The following is a 14,315-nucleotide window of genomic DNA, read 5'->3' on the forward strand; positions in this document are numbered from 1 at the left end:
TGTTGTAAATATGTTGTAAAAGACCAGAAGTTTTTGACGTTTTTTCAGTTCTGAAATATCAGCGGCTGATCTTGCTGACCTCAGGTTCCATCAGTTATATTTTGCTCTCCTAACCTCATATGATATTGCACCAACATGCTATACCACACTCAGAAGACCACTTGAGCTGATATTTGGAGCCCGCAGTGGAATTGTGACAATAGATTTTTTTTTTGTTACCTGCACAGGGGATTATGCTCTCAAATCTCAGGTATTAGCGGGTTTACCAGAGGGATTACGCATTGTACTTGATTCACGGTCGGTCCAGACAGATAATGCACCGGTATGGAAGCAAGTATACCTCCAAAAGAAAAAGAAAAGAAAAGAAAATAGATTGTAACCTGAGCAAAAGTAAGGACAGGCAGCAGATACATTAATCATCTCGGAGATTCTTGGTGCTGTCAAAAGTGGGTGGTTTTCCCTAATGGCCCAGGAATACGTGACTGCGGCAAATTCGTAACAGTGGGTCATTGTTCTGCTACATACTGTAGATACTGAGGTATTCATCACACTGGGAAGTCCTTTTTTATGATTTAGAAATGAAGGTTCGCACTGGGACCCAATCTAATTAACATAAACATGTAATCTTGTCATGTGGGGCCTCTCACATCTTACACACTTTGCATAAGGACTTAACAGTAGTCTATTTGCATGAAAGCCTATATTACAGTTCTAATACTGATACTCTAATACTCACACTGCTAATTTTCCAGTGTAAACACAGTGACAAACAGTAGATTTCTTTGTAAATGCTATAATGTGAACTGTATTTCAAGAACAGTAACTTACACATATTACAATGAATGAATGAATGAATGAATGAATGAAATACATCCAGACTGGAACAAACAATACCATAAAAAAGTGCAAAGATAAAGAGCAATTTGAAAAATTTTCACAAAAGGATGTTCAGACTTTCATGTCCGGACATTATACTGCAATTTTCATGCTAATTTTGCTGTTTAATACCCTACTGTAATTTCCAACCCTGCTATTACATTTCCTCTTTCAGTGTGGTTCTTGTATATATTTTATTTCATCAAGTAACCTGAACAATTTATAAAGCAAAATGCCAAACATTTAATTTGCTTCTCTTCCTTTTCTTACATGGAATATATTTGGGTTTTTGGCTATTGGTCGACCAAAACAAGAAACAACTTGATGTCACCTTTTGCTTTAGAAAATTGTGACGGGCACTTTTCACTGTTTTCTGATGTTTTATAGACAAAATGATTATCAAGAAAATCATCAGCAGATTAATCACTAATGAAAGTAATTGTTAGTTTCAGCTCTAATTAAAGCATAGCCATCTTTGGCTGCAAATATTAATTAACTGTATTTTTTTTACTTAAAATGGAACAACTCTTTACATGTGACACAGGGTGTAGCTAGTACATACTTTCATAATCAAATAATCTGCCCGTACAAAGATTGTGCTTGCGCTTGCTAGGAGACTGAGGCCATTTGTACCAAAATAAATTGACTTGTACAGTAAGTGAATAAAAGCTTTTCTTGAGGGGAAATTGTCCTGATGACTCAGTCTGTTAATGCATGTACCAGATCCTGAAAGTACAAAGGATTTGAATTTTTTTTTATTTTTTCCTACATCATGGGCTTCTTAACTGTACCTGTCATGAAAAGTAAAATAAATTCAATGAGTGTTCAGGGAGGATGTACTGTCAACATGTGTCAGAAAAGAGTCTGCCCAAAGAGTGTCAGCTTGAAGAGTAGCATCACTTTTTGCTCACTGACCTCCCAGCAGCTTATCAAGGACTTGGATTTTTCCAAGCTGTGCTGTTACACAAGAGCTCTGCAGAAAGAGATATACACTGGCTTGTACATTATTGAATTTATAACTGTCATATATATTAACCTCGGCTATCTCACACTGCTGTGCTGCTTGGCAAGAATGCATTTATCTTAGCCAGAGTGTTGAACCTGGGCCATGCAGAGTCTGAAAAACAGATGCGTTTCACTGCAGCAGCCGGCTCTCTTGGGATCAATACACACATCGGTTCATACTGTATGTGGAGATAAATACAGACCAGCACTGCAGACACTAAATACTGATGGCCAGCAATGCTCTAAACCTGAAGTGTCAACTTAGTTGGTTGGCTACATTAAAAGGGGACATATCATGCTTTTTGTGATTTTCTGTTATTTTTATACTGTCATAATGTCAGATGTCCATGATAAACATGGTCAAAGGTCCAAAACATTAGGTTAACATTATGTAAAAATGCTCTCTGAAAGTCAAAAGCCAAGACTTCAGTCTGCTCTGAACACTTCACTTAGAAAAAGTTACCTTTACTTCCACCTTGTGATGCCCTCGAAAAGCCTTCTGTTCTGTAGCCTTTGTTGCTAATGTCGTTCCACGGGTTGATCACGTTGTCCACTCGCGTATCGGATTGGATTTGGGCTAAAACATGTACGGATGTATTTTAGGATGTTCCATGTTATGTACAGAACGAGAAAAGAAGTGAATTCCTACTACTAGGCTATTGTGGTTTTTTTTTATTTATGTAGACTCTGAAACTGCTGGAAGTCGGCCAAGGGGCAGCTTCCAGGAGCTAAACATTCAGAACACAGTGGGTGGGAGGAGGGAGGGAGGAAATAAAGAGGCAGGACCTAAAACAGCCTGTTTCAGACAGAGGCTGAACTGAGGGGTTACATTAGATAAATAAGGAGTTTTTTTTTTTACTATGAATCATGCAAAGATATACCAGTAGAGGCCCAGAATATAAATATAGAGCTGGAAATGTGCATGATAGGTCCTCTTTAAAGGAGAATTGTCATGCTAACTTTGCACTCACCCCATCAAAATAAATCTGGGCCAGCCTCCTAAAGCTTTTTAAATAAAATTGAATTTAATAAATTATTTTATACATGTGTCTCTGAGTCCAAACATAAGTAAATACAGAAATTAGCCCACTGGATTAGCTATTTCTGCTAATTTTGCTTTGGGTTTTACTTACTGTATGGGACAACTAGCCAGCTAATCAAGCTAATCGTTTGGTTAGCTAGCAAACTGTAGTAATGACAAACATGTATTACTTATACTTTCATACATAGCATGATTCTGTTCAAGCAGAGATAAACTGAAACAAAAATGGTTCTCTTCAAAGTGTTAAACTTCAGACAAGCAGAGTCTTGAAAAGATATGTTTCACTGTTTCAAGCAACTGATTTTTTTTCTAAGGGTAAATACACCAATTCATACTGGGTCATTACATAAAAGACACGTTTGATTTTAACATGACCTCATTTGGCTTAGTCTGACTCATTTTCCCTTTGTTTATGGTAACAGTGCATGTAGCAGTGAAGTGTTAGCTGTTAGTTCATAAACCTGTGAAATACCCGATACATAATTTTGATCGGCTTCTTATACCACTTGAACCCACTTTTATTTCATGACATTTCTGACATGTTTAGTGCCCTCTTTACAGTACTTCTTGTATTAGTTTACATTTAGATCTATGGGACAAAGAGGCAGGTTATTATAAAGTTTAAAGGCAGATGTTGGACATCATAGGAGCAGTGTTACAGTATCCAGTTATCCAGTTAACTGAACATGTTACTACCATCAAACATATTTCAGCAAAGTGAAGACACGTTCCAAGCTGCTAAACATTTTTCACACAAAACCTCTCAAGCAGATGACACACTGATGAAGCTACATAATATGTCCTCCTCATTTATATTTAACAATAAAATAATGGTGTTTGTTTAATGTGTTTTCTTGCAGTTGGGTGAGGACACTTTCAATCGTGCCAAGTTGTTGAATGTTGGCTACACGGAGACTCTGAAGGATGCAGAGTACGACTGCTTCATCTTCAGCGACGTGGACCTGATCCCCATGGACGACCGCAATCTCTACCACTGCTATGACCAGCCGAGACACTTTGCCATCGCCATGGACAAGTTTGGCTTCAGGTGAGGTGATGATACTCACCTTAGTGGGTGATTTTAGTGCTGATGAGCCCAAGTTTTTACTTGCATTTACCTTTAAAAGTCTTGATGTTTAAGAGCACTTCAGTTCAACCTATTTTAATGGAATTTGGGTTATGGTGTTTGCCAAAGTCTAATTTCAATAAGTTTGTTTGAGCTCATCTCAATGCAGTAGTGTTCTCACTAAAAGGCAGAATAAATTAAGTCACATATGTGTGCACACACACATTGATGAAGAACACTTCAGGGATAATTATACCTTACATAAAGGCTGGATCACCATCTGGGCAAAGCGGGCAACTGCCCAGGGGCCCCAGATTTTAAAGACCTGAATTGTTTTAGTTTATGTTGTGCTCATTGTTGTTAAGTTGTGTTTTATCAAATTGCACACAAAAAACTAAGGGCAAGGTAGTATTATTCCATCATAGGAGTACTGTAAGGCTGCAACCAACAATTATTTTCATTATTAATTCGTCTGAAAATTATTTTCTTTAATATTCGATTGATATAATATATCAGAAAATAGTTCTCTGAAGCAACACGTTAATATACTGAGATTATTTGTTTTGCCAGATGAACAGTCAAAAGCTCAAAGATGTTGAGTTTACTATCATGGAAAATTCACAAATATTCACATCTGAGAAGCTGGTACCAGCTTTTGTGATAAAAAAATACTTAAACAATTAATCAATTATGAGAACTGTTGCCAGTTAATGTTCTGTCAACGGACTAATCAATTAATCATCAAATCATTTCAGCTCTAGAGTTCTAACTACTACGTAATGTGGATCAACAGGAGCCCAAAAGTTAACTTTTTCCCCCAGGGCCCTGTAAGAGGGGCTCTGAACCTGCCTGGCTGCTCCGATTATTATTGTATATCACTTTCACAGTTTGTTAAACTTGGTTTGTAAAAAATAAATATGGAGAATGCAAATCTGCAGCTGGCTGCCTTACCAAAGTTTTTAGAAATGGGCTACAGTCTTTGTTCTGAAAGACAATTGACAGAGTAGTCTTTAATTTAAATCCTATTATACTTTTAAATTCTTGTCTGTAGCGTAAATTAACATGAAAATGCATCACAGCTCAGTGCCAATTTTTGGTTGCTCAAGCTTCTGTAGTCCTAACAAAGACACATGACACAAAGCGTAACTAACAAATCAAGACCATTAATAACTCTGAACACTAGACCTGTTAGACCAACCTGCATTCAGCAGGTTGATAAGCAGTGTACTGTAGTTACTGTTTTTATAGCTTAAAGTAGCTATAATGTACAAGAAACACTTTTTGAACATGATTTGTCCATATTTTCCATAATTTATATCACAGAGGCACTGACTAAGTTGGCAATGTGACATCGTTCCAGGCCAATTCACTAATTGGAACTCGAAAAAGAAGAGCTTAATTTTCCATCACAAGGCAGTTGCACAAATTTACATATTTTAAAATATATAAAAGATCAAAAGGTCACACATCTTGGCTTCTTGTGCAGTGGTGAAAGTTCAAAGTGAGACAGGAGCAAAATAAAAACCTGTCTAGATCTAACTAATCAACAATTTGTCACAAAACGAAACGGCATGATAAAAGAACATAGACCCTCCCAAAACTTGCTAATGTAGCTTTACCCAGCACCACCTTGACCAGCTCCATTAATAATTCTGCAATGAGCTATTACCTATGTTGGCTACTTGCACAGCCTCTGTAGCTACGCTGTAAGTGCCTCCTCAAAAATATAACACCTTAGAGATACCACGTGGGGACCACAACGACTGTGATTGGTTAGTATGGGCTGTTTTTTTTTTTTGTCAGATTGTTCAGAGTGAAGACAACATGAAGCAAGCTGAAAAAAGGCTCAGTTATCTTCTTCTTTTCAATAACGCATCTCACAAAGACATCTCCACTGCATGAAATAGTGTTATCTTCACTAATGAAACACGGCAGATTGTCGAACAGTTGCTGTAGTTACTATAATTAAAGCACAATATGGCCTATACTGTCTTGCGGTGGTGGTATAAACATGAGAAATCTTACAGTGAACTATATATCAAAACCTATGTGGTTGGAATCTTCAGTGGGACTCTTGTTAGCCCCTTGTGTCAAGCATAAATCCAGCTTTAGTCCCCTATCTGCATGTTAGACAACCCTCCCAAGAAAACCTTGGTATTCTATGTAGTATTCTGTGTTAAGGGAATGTTCTTGGTCACATCTCCAGCATGTAATCAACATGTTGTGGAGTCAAAAGAGATCCTCACAGTCAGTACTGAATGCTTGGGTTCTGTTTTAGTTGTGTCTTTTTGCATAGTGACACCACACTTGCCCTCAATTATCTAAAAGCACTGGAAGCATTGATTAATGGCCTAAACATGGCCAGTGAAAATGACCTACCCTTCCAAAAGCTGTCATTCCCCAAAACCTATTCTACTGAAAACCCAGAGCTCCCTGATATAATGCTTAATAAGCTAATGCTCTCTGGCAACAAATACGAAACCAGGTGGTAAGCAGGGCTGTAGGTAACGTTTTTTATTAGCAATTAATCAGTAAGGACTTAAAATGGGTTCATCAGACTTTTTCTGGCTCCTAGAAAATTAAGGAATAGGAGATTAAAGTATAGGCTGGTGGTGAGAGAGAGTGAAAGGTCACATAATTGATTGTAGTTAATTGCTGATGTAAAAATCAGATCATTATAGAGAATCGGTTCCCAAGGTCAAAGCGGTCTGAGTCTGCCTACCAACATTTTTGTTCAGTCTTAAGAGTTAGAGGCTCCCAAGCTGAAGCAAACCAGCATTAATGCAAGAAAGAAAAAAATAATGGAAGATTAAGTTCAGGTGTCGTGCAGACTGACTCCAGCTGAGTCATCTCAGGAAAAGATCCTCAGCTGCTCCCTAATGTAAAAGCACTACTTGTTTTGTTTTTTTATTTTTATTTTTTTTATAAATGGTAAAAAAAAACATTGCCAGTGAACGTCAGGACACATTAAGTGCCATTCCATTAACTTAGCGCCTCACGACACCTAACAGCTCTCTGAGCAGAGAGGGTCACCTTGAAGTCCATTTCACAACATGGCTCTTTCAGACACATTCCACAAATTGTAGTCTCTGTCAGCAACTTATGTAATGTATGTATTAAATTAAATTACCATTATTTTGTAGGTAATTTTGTGGATGTTTAAGCACTTGCTCCCTGGGTAAGCATAGGATGAGTGCACTACAGCCCATTTACACCTTTGCAGAGTGCACATATGCACAATGTCCTGACCTTATTCTGACAATGTTAGGAATCCATTGAGTGGGTCAACGTTTACTGTCAGGACGTATCATGTACATTTCCAGGTCTATATTTTTATTCTGGGGTTCTACTGGTATATTTTTACATAATTTACAGTTCAAAAAACTCATTATTTATCTTATACTGGCCCTTTATACAGCCCCGCTGTTCAGACTCCGTCTGAAACAGGCCGTTTTAGCTCCTGTCTCTTTAAAGGACCATTGTGTAGAATTTAGTGGCATCAAGTGGTGAGGTTGCAGATTACAACCAAATGAATACACTTCCTCTCAACCTTCCCCCTCCAAGCGTGTAGAAGAACCTTGTGAAACTCGTGAAAGAACGCGAAAGGCCCTCTCTAGAGCCAGTGTTTGGTTTGTCCTTTCTGAGCTACTGTAGAAACATGGTGGTGCAACACGGCGGACTCCGTGGAAGAGGAGGAGGACCTGCTCTCCATGTAGATATAAAGGGCTCATTCTACGGTAACAAAAACAAAATGCTTCTTATTTTCAGGTGATGATACACCAAATAAAACATAGTTGTGAATGTTATATTCCATTTCTGCCAAGTCCGCTCCACTAGATGCCACTAAATTCTACATACTGCACCTTTAAGACGATGAGCCGATCAGCTCCTGGAAGCTGTCCCTTTGGAGACTTCCAGTGGTTCTGGAGGCTAAATAAACAAACAGTAGTAGTAGGAGTTCACATATTTTTTCCTTTTTTTATTCAAAATGTCAACTTTTCAAAAACATTTGTAGATGTTCAAGACGAGATCCGAAATATGTGAGTGGACAACACGAACAACCCATGGAGCATCCTTAGCAACAAAGGCTAGAGAAGGCACGGGCATGTGTGAACGATCTGATGTCAATTCAATGGGGAAGAAAATCACAGAAAGCATGTTATGTCCCCTTTAACACAGTTAAAAACGGAAATGGCAAAAGTAACAAAGCACAGATGAAAGAAGAGGACAGCAAACCAATGTAAAAGAAAAACACATGTATGATGCAGGAAATGTATTCAACATGTTTGATGGAGTTTAAGGATAGACATTAATGTAAAAACATTAGTTTCTTCGCAATGAAACATGTGAAGTGGTTTAACAACTTGAGAGTTTCCCTACAACATTAAATATACATTACTAAATGAAGAGCAATCTATGTAATAAAAATCAATGTGACATCACTAAGTCCCAACCACTTCAAAACACAAAAACACAAATACAAAAAATGTGTCTCATGACTTTTCCAATTTTGTAATTTTGCATAATGTTGGACCTCATTGCTCATATAAAGAAGCTAATTGAGAAAATAGGTTTTTAGGCTCTTTAACATCCATCTAATTTATGTTATTTTGACCGTTAATTACAGTGTCCTCATTTGGTAAATCACTGCAGTTTGTAAGGAAATCTGCATTTGAGTAACACATTTTGTATAAACCAGACATAAGGTTTAGGATTTAGGGCCATCAAACGTTACACATTTGCACCTTTAATTACAGATGCCCTTTCCAGCTAATCAATGTAGTTTAAATGTTAGAACACAGTGATAAATGTCAAAGTCACCTCTGCTGCCTGAAATACCGTATTTAAGATAGCATTCTTACCTTTAAAATGAAACAGCATGAAATTGTCCACAGAGAAATAATTAATCACCTACCCCGGATGTTTGTCTGCTATCTCTGAGGTGATCTTTAACACGTGTCAGTCATTCACTAAGTGATCTATAGGACCATCCAAGCTCCCCTAACATAAAAACAAAGCCAAGAATATTATAACTGAGAGAATGATGGTACAAAAAACACATCAACTCAATGAAAAAAAAAAGAATAGATCCAGGACAAGCTGGTTTCCCCCTTTTTATATATATACTTTTTGTCCCAAAATTGAAAACTTTCTGACATGCCTATATTGCATCTCAGTAGTGAGAGTTATTATTTGATGGATGAATATAACATATAGACTAGAAATGTTAACACAGAGATTATGTTTATGGAGCTGCAACCGTTGAGAATATTATATAAGAGTTTTGTTTATTCTCTTTATAGCTCAATAATGAAAATTTTAAACTTAGTTCTGAAGTTCTCAAGAAAAACATGTGAACAGTTTAGCAAATGTTCTCTCTCTCTCTCTCTCTCTCTCTCTCTCCCTCTCTCTCTCTCTTAGCGTGTGTCCATTTCCAGCATAAGCACACACGCAAACACACCATATTGTTGCTGGGAGAAACTTGTGCAGAAACAGACGGTCTCATTAGTTTCTGCTTGTCATCTTTCAACTGGGACCTGTCATACGTTTGACAACACATACTGTGCGCACACACACACAGATACGCACACACACACACACGTGCGTCAGCCTCTGGTTAGACTCCGGGCGCCTGTCATGACACTCCCAGCTGACGTTCGTCCCACTCCACTAGCCTCACCACTTTTGAGGAAAAAATAAAAAAAAGTAGTTGTCTGTCCACTGTCTACACACACACACACACACACACACACACACACACACACACACACATACATACACATGCATCATTTTTATATACTATATATACTGTATGTACTTTCACGAACATGACACAGACTCTCCTCTATCACTTAATTATCTTGCTCTTTCTCATCCTCTAACTCTCTCTTCTCCCTCATTTTCTTTACTTTTATGTAATATTTTGCACTTTTTCTTACTCTTTGTGTTTCTTCTGTTCATCTCTTCTGGTTTCATGTTCTCCTCTTTAAGCTCTAATTTCTCTTTCATTGTACGTTTATCAATTGATTCTTCTCGGGTGACAGAATTCATAATGGGGCAATTATATAATTGAGTCAGGCATTATCTGACATTTCTAATGTAAAGCCAGATGAAGGACGAATGAAACTCGTCATTAAATTCTTTGTAGCATTCAAGCTAACACAGTGGGAAGAACATAGATGTGAAGTGTTTGTTTGTGTAGCTGCCTATAAGCACCAGATGCTGACAGTGTGCAGAAATACGTTGGCCCCCAATAACACCCAGTCCTTCCATGTGTCTTCTATATGGATATACAATATATAACATATTATCCACTTAAAAATTCATCCAAGACAAGGTCATTTCACCAGTCAAATGATTAAATGTAAATCTAAAGGATCTGAATGTCTCAAACCACTTCAGGACGGTCTGAGATGCTTTTCAAATGTAAATTCTGCCATCTCTGCAGGCCACAGGACGGGACAGTAGCAGCCAATCATTGCTGCACAGTAGCTTGCATCTTAGACTAAAAATACGAAAGAAGGAACACTATTATTATTATTATTGTTATTATTATTATTATTATTATTATTATTATTAGCTATTTCCTGTGTGGGTGGAAATGTTAATTATATGTCTCATAATAAACTGGAGTGTGAGAGGATGTGCATGTACTACTGAACACAGACCAAAAGTGACTTTTTGTTTTGCTTTTCCTGCAGACAAAAGCAATCCTAAATTTCACAGGTTGAACTGGATGTGTGTTTAATGTACGTTGTTTCTTCCTGTTGTAAAGAAGATTTCTTCTTTTTGACTCGACTAATTGGAATGAATGTGTGAAAGTGATTTTGCTTTGGTTTTTCACTTCAGTTTGTGCATAAAGGACATAAAAACAGGCACTTCTTGTTTGGTTGCCATAAAATCAATATCAATTTGTGAAATGGAGCAGACAGTGGCCAATCATTACGAACAGTCTTGTTTGTTTAGGCATTATTTGATAACGACTCATTAAAGTAGAGTGCATGGTTTTCTTTGAATTGTAATGTCATGAGGTTAGTTCATCTTCCTCAAATGTTTGCCTTATAGCTTTGTAATCCCCCCTCTCATTTCTTCTCTTCCTCTCATCTTTCCCATCTTCTCCTATCTTTGTTTTTTTTTTTCTCTCCTCTCCTGCAGGCTTCCCTACGCAGGATACTTTGGAGGAGTTTCAGGCCTCAGTAAAAAGCAGTTTCTGAAGATCAACGGCTTCCCAAACGAGTACTGGGGCTGGGGAGGGGAAGACGACGACATCTACAATAGGTAACCTTGGAGGCTCCTGGTTCTGCCCATGATATCTCCACCATTATTCTACCTAATTGAGTTTTTAAAATTGCTTTAAGAGAAAGTTAGAAGAACTAAAACTGAACCAAAATACTTGTCAAAATTGGCATTTTGAAATGAGTAAAGTACACCGAATAAACTGTAATATACCATCTGTCAGGGGTTATGTTTGTTAGGTTTTGAGTCTGTTTGGAATAAAATATTTGTCAGACCACCAGCTCAGTTTAACACACACATATACGCAGAGTCACGCACATTCATGTGTGCACGGATAGTCACATTATTTCAGCGGAGAAAAAAAAAGAAGAGTGAAATCAAGTCTCTCAACTGAAAGCGACACTGAAGTTCTTCGTGGAGTGTGTGATTTATTGTAATTGTTCATAAAAGGAGAATGATTAGCAAATAAATTAACCTTTTGAAGCACTCCAGTCAGCTTTTAATGACTTGCCTAAGTTTACTAATGATATTACTGTGGAAGTGTGGTGAAATGAAATCTGGGAGAAGAATATCTATTTGACAGGAAGACAGAAAGATGACTTAAGACGGCTTAAACGCATTGAACCACTTACAGGGCCATTAGTTTAATTTATTGTCTATCCAGATGGTTGTTTGGACTGAAAATTGCTTAATTACCTGGTGAATTGATGATCTGACTGTTAAACAAATGCATATTGCAACAATATACAGTCATCCATCTGTGCTAGGTACTGTAGGAACTATAGAATCATGAAGGCTTAATGCAATAAATAAAGATTTAGTTTTATATTATAGAAATAATTAATCTGCAACTTTACATGGCACCTAAAGCTCAGCTTACAGTTTCCATATATTCCCCGATATCCGCTCTGTTACGCATGTTACCACCTTCAGTCACAACAAACTAGAAATGTCACCTTCTTATTGCTGTACAACTAAAATAAACATTTAAGGTGGCATAAATATGCTCACAATTGAAGGAATTGTCAGTTGTCATGTCAGATTAGCTTCAAGACAAAATATATTTCAGTCACATAAACGGATATGTTAATATTCAGATTCAGCTCAAGTACACTAACTACACACACACACACACACACACACACATACACACAATGCTACCTCTGTCTTTATGGTATCTCTATTCTTCACTATCTGTTTTTATTTCTCTCTTCCTGTGTCCTGCTGTCACTCTCACACTGTGAAGCTTATCTTTCCCTTTTCAGTGTAATAGCATTATAAGACAACTGAAAATAGAGCATTTGAAAATTGGTGTTTTTGAGAATGGACTTTGTCAGTCACCAGAGTATTCAGGAGATTACTGTTGTCTGTAAGCGTCTGCCAAGATGTGATAAAACAGATCCGTGTGTGGTTCACTGAATAGCAGCATCGTGTGTGTGTGTGTGTGTGTGTGCGTGTGTGTGCGTGTGCGTGTGCGTGTCTGCAATTATGAGACAGAGGATGACAGATAAAGTTAAACCTCTAACTTTTTATTGGATGATAGCTGCGGTAGGCCATTAGTTGCTGCAGATTTCCCTCGAGATATTTCACTGCACTCCAGCTGAGCTATTTCAGCTGCTATGAAATGTGAAGTGTCATGCAGGAATATCATTAAAATCCTGTTTTGCTTTGTATTTACTGTAAATCACCCACGCATTGACTTCTGCTGTTCAAATTAACCTCCATGTAGGACCATACATACGTACACTTACACTTACAATGAAGGGCTACGTTGAAAATTTCATTTGAACGTATAAACCCTGCTAAGTATGTATGTGAAGATATGTGGATTTTTCATATTGCTTTGAGTGAGGTGCGAAATGTTAACAAATTGATATTTTTTAGAGATATTTCCAGCACAGCTGCAAAATTTTGATCTTTTCCACTGAATCAAAGAGCAAATTTTCTTTGTAGTTTTTTCCTCCTTTGTAGTATTTTGCACTGAAATCATTCAGGGATACTTACAGGACTGTAGGTTCAATAGATCATAATGCAATTTAACAACCTTGCAGTCTGACTTAGTGGTCAGTGTATGGTTCATTTTTGGCTGGATCGCAACAGCCGAGCCAGATCTACACACAGTAATGTCTTTCTGACTGACTCACTGAGTGATGAAGTTACACCATTGGTCGGCCGAGTGTTGGAATTTAACCCATTTCGTCCTCAGGGGGTGTTCACAGCACTTCCACTGACTGCAGCTCATTCCAAATTTATTGCATGCTAAGAGCTCCCTGTTGCTGAGCTAGCAGATGCCCTACCTCGCTCTGCACCTGGACTCTCACTCCATGATTGCATGACTGTCAGAGGAGCGTGTGGAGGCGTTGATGCGGCTGACCCGGCGTGTGAGGTCCGCGGCCTCTGTGCCGACGGGGAGCGTCATGTTGCTCCTCAAGATGATGTCGGCAGCTCACCCAATGGTGTGCCTGGGGCTGCTGCGCGTGAGAAACCTCCAATGTTGGTTCGCGCGGCTTTGGCTTCATCCCAGCCGGGACAAACAGCGTGAGCTCACAGAGTAGGAGAGAAAACAGCTCTGCATGCGCCAGGAGGCATGAGGGAGAGAGCACAGTTAAAGCACCCCAAATAACAATCACTCTGACAAAACGCTCAATGCAGAGTAAGTCTTAGAGAAACAAGAGACATCTGCAGATAGTAACAGATGAAAGAGCAGGGGGAATTAACAGACAACTAGAATAGTTATAATTAGAAATAAAATAAGTTCTCTTTCAAATCAAACATCCCAAGATATGAGTGGAAAGTATTGTTCTTGCAACTGCATTTATAACCTATTTTTTGACTCAAACATAGCTTAACCATGTCATGTGATATGCTACTTCAGTACACTTTAACAACAAATTACTTATTACTGGGACCGCTACAGAAAATTGCAGATGAACATTTAATATCCAGAAATTCACGCTACCACTGACTCTCCCAGTAACAAATTGGCCACAATTTCACACATTGACCATACATGGTCCTGCCATATACTAGTTTTTGACCTAGTCTTGTTGACTGGAGAAACTGGAAGTAGCATAATTTACAGTATTTCAA

General features: G+C 38.1%; 1 protein-coding gene across 1 annotated transcript in view; it reads left to right on the top strand.

Annotated features, from left to right (window-relative positions):
* The window catches only part of b4galt2 (UDP-Gal:betaGlcNAc beta 1,4- galactosyltransferase, polypeptide 2), a 190,867-nt gene that overhangs the window by 145,836 nt on the left and 30,716 nt on the right, over window positions 1-14,315 (top strand). Inside the window, exons 5-6 of the mRNA XM_044368852.1 lie at window positions 3,784-3,971; window positions 11,145-11,267. Coding sequence (XP_044224787.1) covers window positions 3,784-3,971; window positions 11,145-11,267 — 311 coding nt within the window. The remainder of the gene's footprint in view (window positions 1-3,783; window positions 3,972-11,144; window positions 11,268-14,315) is intronic.

Source organism: Thunnus albacares, chromosome 12, assembly GCF_914725855.1.
Source record: "Thunnus albacares chromosome 12, fThuAlb1.1, whole genome shotgun sequence".
Taxonomy (NCBI): Eukaryota; Metazoa; Chordata; class Actinopteri; order Scombriformes; family Scombridae; genus Thunnus; species Thunnus albacares.